The following is a 7,345-nucleotide window of genomic DNA, read 5'->3' as shown; positions in this document are numbered from 1 at the left end:
ATTTATCCTGACATAGTTCTCTTGACCTCTGTAAGAACCTGAGTTTGTGAAGTGCTCATCAGGGCCTTATGGGAAGGAGACAGCAAAGCACAATGGGAAGCTGGCCTGGAGAAAACACCCTTTTGTGGGAGGAGGCGGCTGCTGAAAGGGGGACCCACAGTTAGGCTGAGATCACACATCGATTCCTAGGTTCAGTGCCAAGAGCAAGCAAAGAAATGAGCAGACATGAGCAAACTCACCCTTGTTGCCTAAACCTCTCAACATCTTCTCCAGGATTTCTGCCTCCAATCCAAAGAATCTGGCTGCAAGAAGAAAACAGCCTTTGATTAAGTTCAGCAAAACGACAGCCCATGGCTAACAGGGACAGTGCATCCAGTTTACCTGAACTGCGGGAAGTGCTTCGTGAAATGCGACAGGACCTCGTCTATCTGAATGGCCAGCTCTCTCGTAGGGGTGATGATTATGGCTCCAACCTACCCACATGGAAGGAAGGGACACAGTCAGCGGCGCAAGGGACTTCCAGAGAGGAGCTCATAGACCCTGAGCCCTCCACCACACAAAGGAAAGTTCCAGAGAAACAGTAGTTCCTGGACTTTCTCAGCAGCATCTCTGAGCAGGTATCAATTACTCTGAATTGCAGTTACTCATCATTACACACTGCAGTTATGCTCTTTAAAGTCACTGAGAACACTGAACTAGTGAACACTGAACCACTGCTCACAGGGTTTGGTTCCTGCCGGTCTCTGGGCATCACATTTTTATAAACTAATCAATACATAACCCTATTTTATGTAAGTTTGTGCTCAAAAGACTCTAATATATACTGTTGATTCATTCCTATTGAACTCGTGGCCAAGAGAACATTAACTCATGCCTGAACCTGTGCTTGTCTAGCACGTGGATTTTCTCTGTATGTCATAACCTTCTTGCACCCAGGAACACTAGACTGCACCTCAGTACTATATCACGGGGCCATTTCAAAAAGCAAAATCACCAACATAAAGCACACAAATGTGCAAAATGGCTGGGCGCAGCGGTTCACACCTGCAATCCCAGAACTTTGGGAGGCTGAGGTGGGAGGCACTTGAGCGCAGGAGTTTGAGACCAGCCTGGGCAACATAACAAATCCCCGTCTCCTCAAAAAAATACAAAAAATTACCCAGACATGGTGGTCCGCACCTGTAGTCCCAGCTACTTGGGAGGCTGAGGCAGGAGGATCGCTTGAGCCTGGGAGATGGTGGTTGCAGTGAGCTGATATCATGCCACTGTACTCTAGCCTGGATGACAGAACAAGACCCTGTCTCAGGGAAAAAAAAGGTGAAAAACATGGCACTAAATGGACAATGAAAAGGACACTGTTTATACCTGAGCACTAAAACAAAAGGCACCTTTGCCCACGCCTGTGACCACAGAAGCACCAAGGATCCACTGGGGGTTATACATTTTAATAAGCAGGTAAATTCATAAATACAGAATCCACAAATAATCAGGATTAATTGTCTTTTCTTTTTTGAAACGGAGTCTCACTCTTGTCACCAGGCTGGAGTGCAGTGGCGTGACCTTGGCTCACTGCAACCTCCACCTCCAGGGTTCAAGCCATTCTCCTGCCTCAGCCTCCTGAATAGCTGGGATTACAGGCACATGCCACCATATCCAGCTAATTTTTACATTTTTAGTAGAGATGAGGTTTCATCATATTGGCTAGGATGGTCTCAATCTCTTAACCTCGTGATCTGTCTGCCTCAGCCTCGCCTCCCAAAGTGCTGGGATTACAGGCGTGAGTCACCGCACTCGGCCAATTGTCCTTTATTTTTTCAAGATTCATTCATTATTTGTAGAGATGAGGTCTCACTGTGTCGCCCAGGCTGGTCTCAAACTCCGGGACTCCAGTGATCCTCCAGACCCAGCCTCCCAAAGTGCTGGGATTATAAGCATGAGCCACTGCTTCTGGTGTATTTTTTCAAGTTTGTATCCAGCTGCTTAATCCAATGTGGACCCTCTGATGACTAGGTGAAAATAAATCACTTTTGCTGTCCTCACCTGACTCTTTTTTAACTTCTCTTCTCTTCTCAGAAGAATTTCCAGGATGGGGATGACAAAAGCGAGCGTTTTGCCACTACCTGTGACCTGCAAACAGAGAGTTTTGGTTTCCTTTTCTTCCTCAGAGTTCATTTGAGAGAAAATGCGAGGACAGGCTGCGCGTACCCAAGGCACTCACCGCTTCTGCAGCAACATCTTTGTTTCGCATGAACAGAGGGATGGTTGCAGACTAAAGGGAGAGATGGCAAAGCACAGGTTAACGGATGCCATGAATTCACAGGTGAGACCCAGAGCCCTAGGAACAGAATGGGCGGCTAAGGTCATAGTGGGGCCCACCACAAAAGCGACTCTGAGTAACCAAGTCACCACAGAGAAGTTGAATCAAATGCGGCAACTATGTCTACATGGAGAGCGTGTGGGGAGAGTGAGCTGAGCTGGGAGGCAGGCGTCCTGAATTCTAGTCCTATCTCTCCTACCTTCCCCTCTCTGAACCAGGAAGGGGTTGCAGACACTGGGTTTTAAGGTCCCTTCCAGTTCTGGTATAACAGAATGATGATTCCAATAAATTCTCTCATTTTAAGCACTGTAGAGGTCTCCAGACTTTACAAGAAACCTGGTTTTAGCAACCAAAACAGTTAAATCTCAATCAGATTCAGGTCCCCAGGGCCTGAGCTCTCTTGTATCACAGCAGGTGTGATATTATTCCAACTGCTTCTACACAGTGACTTCTATCCTCCTGCCTCAACCCCCGAGGGAATATTTGACAATGTACGGAAACATTTTTGGTTGTCAAAACCCAGGGTGACCAGGTGTGGTGGCTCACATCTATAATCACAGCACTTTGGGAGGCCCAGGTGGGTAGATCCCCAGTTCCAGACTAGCCTGGGCAACATAGGGAGACTCCGTCTCTACAAGAAAACGTTTTTAATGATGTGGATGTGATGGTACATGCCTGTAGTCCCAGTTACTCAGGAGGCTAAGGCAGGAGGATCACCTAGGCCCAGGGAGCTGGAGGCTGCAGTGAGCTGTGACTGTGCCACTGCACTCCAGCCTGGGGAACAGAGCGAGATCCTGTCTAAATAAATAAATAAATTTAAAAAATACAACCAGGGTTGGGAGGTGATGTGCTCCAGTGAACAGATTCTAGTAATGCTGTTAAACAGCCTGCAATGCCCAGACAGCCCCACAACAAAACATTTTCCAGCATAAAAGGTCAATAGTGCTGAGGGTGAGGCCCCTGCTCCAGGCCCCTGCTGTCCAACAGAACTATGATGTGAACCACACAATTTTCCACTTTCTAGTAGCCATAGTAAGAAAAGTAAAAAGAAATGGATGAAATAAATTTTAATATTTAACCCAATATATCCAAAATGTTGTCCCTTCCACATTTAATCAATATTTAAAAATCAACATTTCTCCATTCTTTTTTCATACTAGGTCTTCAAAATCCAGTGTATTATTTGATACTCAAAGTACATTTTGATGTGGACAAAGTGTATTTCAAGCACTCGACAGCCCTGGGTCTGGTGACTACGTAGTGGATGACAGGTCTAGACAATGAACTCTGAGGGCAGAGATTGGGTCTTGTTTGCACTACATTCCCAAGGAAGGGCACACAGCACTCCCGGTTTCCATCTCCAGCCCTGCCTGCTGGAGACAGATCCTCTACATTCCCTGGAATCTTATGGGCATCTCAAACTCAAGACTTCATTTATTTTAAATTTTTTTTGCAATGACAGGGCCTCCCTATGTTGCCCAGGCTGGTCTTGAACTCCTGGTCTCAAGTGATCCTCCTGCCTTGGTTTCCAAAAATGCTGGGATTACAGGCATAAGCCACCATCCCCGGCCTTTATTTATTTTAATCTTAGAGATGGAGTTCTCCCTATGTTGCCCAGGCTGGTCTTGAACTCCTGGGCTCAAGGGATCCTCCCACCTCAGCCTCCAAAGTAAATGGTACTACAGGCAGGTGCCACTGGGTACCAGCTCAGTGTTTAAAAACAGAACGCTTGTGGCCGGGTGTGGTGGCTCACACCTGTAATCCCAGCACTTTGGGAGGCCGAGGCAGGTGGATCACCTGAGGTCAGGAGTTTGAGGCCAGGCTGATCAACATGGCGAAACCCCATCTCTACTAAAAATACAAAAATTAGCTGGGCATGGTGGCGCATGCCTGTAATCCCAGCTACTTGGTAGGCTGAGGCGGGAGAATCACTTGAACCTGGGAGGTGGAGATTACAGTGAGCAGAGACGGCACTCCAGCCTGGGCAAAAGAGCGAGACTTTGTCTCAAAAAATTAAAAAAAAAAAAAAAAAAAAAAAACACCTCTTTTCTGACTTTTGACTTGACTCTTGACCCCAGAACTCTTGACTTTCCCTCTGAAACCTGTTATACTCTCTAGCTGTTCTCAGGAAATGGTAACACCATTCAGCTAGCTACTAAGAATAAAAACCTCAGGTCCCTCTAGAGTCTTCTCTTTCCCAACCTCCACTTCCAGTCCCTTAGCAACCTTAAAGCTATCCCAAATGTGACTTCTCAATATCCACTGGTTCCACGCTGCTCCGAGCCACCATCATCTTTTACCTAACAATGGCCTCCTAAGCAACCTGCCTGCCTCATCTCATGCCTGGAAAGGCCACTCTCTACAGAGAAATCACAGCCCTTCCCTTCCTAAACAGCTTCCTAGATAAGATGGCTTCCCACTACATTCAGAATGAAATCCAAGCTCCTACAAGACCCTGCACAATCCATCTCTTACACTACTCTTGATGTTCAGCCACAAAGGCCTCCTTTCTGCCGCCCAAACCATGTGCAGCCCGCCCCAGGGCATTTTTGTGCACTGGCATTTCTCTCTGCTGAAATAATCTGCCCCCAGTCACCCCAGAGCCAGCTCCTTCTCAATCACTGAGGTCTCAGCTCAATGACACCTCCTCAGAGGGGCCTTCCGTAACACCGTGTCTCACCTCTCCTGTCCTCGAGTGTCACTATCACAACTGTCTTAGTTCTTTCATAATACTAACCAGCAGCTGAAATTATCCTTTTTCTAGCTCCTGCCCTAGAAAGTAAGGCTATGAGCAGATGCCAACACTGCAAACTGCTCAGACCCTAGAAGAGTTCCTCACACACAGCAGGTCCTCAAGAATTACTTCTTGAAGAAATGCATAACTGGAGGGTCGGGCCGCTTCACTTGGATGTATAACAACAGGTAACACTTACTGAGCGCCTACGGTGTGCGGGCTGGTTTATTTAGTCCCGACAGCAACCCCATGATGCAGGTGTTATTTTTTCTTCATTTCACAGAGAAGGAAAATGAAGCACGGAGAGATTAAGCCATTTGTCTGAGGTCTCACAGCTACAGTGGGCAGGGCCAGGTTGAGAACCAGGCTCGGAGAGCGGAAGCCATTTGTCTGAGGTCTCACGGCTACAGTGGGCAGGGCCAGGATGAGAACAAGGCTCGAGACCCCAGTACCCGGGGGTGGGGTGGGGCGTGGCCCCTCTGCCCGCTCGCTCGCGGAGCAGCTCCGCATCCCTCCAGTCTGGGCAGCCTGGAGACGAGGCAAGAGCCCCAGCTGGAGGGATGAGCCCCAGCGCTCGGGTCTGTCCGATCACCTCTGGCGTATCCGATGCAGCGGGTGCCTGCCCCTTTCCCAGTCTCATTTCCCCCCGGGAACCGATACCTGCACCGGCGTCATGTATGGGAAGCCCAGTTCCCGCAGCGCGCCCAGCACCCGTGGGTGCAGCGGCACTGGCAGCGACTCCCAGGAACCCTCCGTCACGTGCTCCATGGTGAGCTCCTTCTCCGCCTCCGTAGCCGCCGCTAGAATGCGCCCTGTGCACCTCCACCGAGCACTTCCGCTTCCGGCAGCTGCGGCAGCCGTCCGGGAACCGCGCGCTGGAGCAGCCGAGTTCCGGAGCTCGACGAAGGCCCCCACGCAGCGGGAGAGAGAAAAGGCGCCCGCGAGATGGTGAAGGCAGGCGGTGGGGCAGGCCCGGGGAGTTCCACCCGCCCCGCGCAGCTCCTTGGACTCCGGGCGCCTCTCCGCACGGGGCAGGGATTTTGGCGGGAGGGAATCTGGCCCGGTCCTCCCACTTTGCCTGTCGGAGGCAGGTGGCGGCACAGGACCGCGTCCAGGCCGAAGGGCCGTGGGGCTAGCTACCGTGGGCAGAGAAACGTGCCCCAGCCCCGAGCCTCGGGTTAGCAGCCCTGCAAAAGAGGCACCCGCTGATGGCGGCGAGGCCGGGGATCCGATGGCCAGTATGTCTTGAATGTTGATTTACTTTCCCGGAAGTTAGCGTCAGAGTCTTAAGGACACTGTCCCATTCCTCTATTCACTGTTGGCCTAGGCCATTCATGGCCACACACCCCTTCACTCAGCAGGCTTTTATTGACCACTCATTATGAGCTGAGCTCTGTGAGGGCCTGTCTCCTTCAGCTAGGTGCATGGCTTACCCCTGTTGGGGCTCTGAAAACGAAACTACCAAATGAAGGCCCCTGAGGCAGCCTCAGAAGCAGGTTTCCCTCTGACCTCTTGCCGGGTCTCTCATCTCTGATTCTCTGAGGCTGGCCATAGAAACAAGAATCCCTCTTACTCATGGCGGAGTATAGAAACGGGAACCCCTTTTCTCCAAAGTTACCCATAAAACCTAAAAATACTACTCAACTCCCTCTTTCTACCTTTCTGTGAAAAAAGTGGCCATAAAGAAATTATCTGGGCCGGGTGCGGAGGCTCACGCCTGTAATCCCAGCACTTTGGGAGGCCGAGGCAGGCGGCTCACCTGAGGTGAGGAGTTTGAGACCAGCCTGGCCAACGTGGTGAAACCTCGTTTCTACTAAAAATAAAAATAAATTTAAAGCCAGGTGTGGTGGCAGGCGCTTGTAATCCCAGCTACTCGGGAGGCTGAGCCTTGAGCATCGCTTGAACCTGAGAGGTGGAGGTTGCAGTAAGCCGAATTCGTACCACTGCTCTCCAGCCTGGGTGACATTGCTGGACTCCATCTCAAAAAAAAAAAAAAAAAAAAAAAAAAAAAGGCCAGACACGGTGGCTCAGCCTGTGATCCCACCATTTTGGGAGGCCGAGGTGGGTGGATCACGCGCGGTCAGGAGTTCAAGACCAGCCTGGCCAACGTGGCGAAACCCCGTCTCTACTAAAAATACAAAAATTAGCCAGGTGTGGTGATGCACTCTTGTAATCCCAGCTATTTGGGAGGTTGTGACGGGAGAATCGCTTCAACCCAGGAGATGGAGGTTGCAGTGAGCTGAGATTGTGCCACTGCACTCCAGCCTGGGCAAGAGTGAAACTCAGTCTCCAAA

General features: G+C 50.1%; 1 protein-coding gene across 3 annotated transcripts in view; it reads right to left on the bottom strand.

The window, feature by feature from the left end:
• The window catches only part of DDX55 (DEAD-box helicase 55), a 17,645-nt gene extending 11,749 nt beyond the window's left edge, over window positions 1–5,896 (bottom strand). Inside the window, exons 1-5 of one of the 3 annotated variants that reach the window (XM_017544397.2) lie at window positions 5,712–5,896; window positions 2,219–2,269; window positions 2,041–2,127; window positions 382–473; window positions 240–302 (exon numbers count right to left, since the gene is read on the bottom strand). In XM_017544397.2, coding sequence (XP_017399886.1) covers window positions 240–302; window positions 382–473; window positions 2,041–2,127; window positions 2,219–2,269; window positions 5,712–5,819 — 401 coding nt within the window. In that variant the 5' untranslated portion in view covers window positions 5,820–5,896. The remainder of the gene's footprint in view (window positions 1–239; window positions 303–381; window positions 474–2,040; window positions 2,128–2,218; window positions 2,270–5,711) is intronic. The other 2 variants (XM_017544398.2, XM_037744251.1) reach the window with 2 other exon arrangements.
• Window positions 5,897–7,345: the final 1,449 nt, after the last annotated feature.

Source organism: Cebus imitator, unplaced genomic scaffold (genome assembly GCF_001604975.1).
Source record: "Cebus imitator isolate Cc_AM_T3 unplaced genomic scaffold, Cebus_imitator-1.0 Scaffold169, whole genome shotgun sequence".
NCBI lineage: Eukaryota > Metazoa > Chordata > Mammalia > Primates > Cebidae > Cebus > Cebus imitator.
The sequence above is the reverse complement of the archived record's forward strand: the minus strand, read 5'-3'. Positions and strand labels throughout refer to the sequence as shown.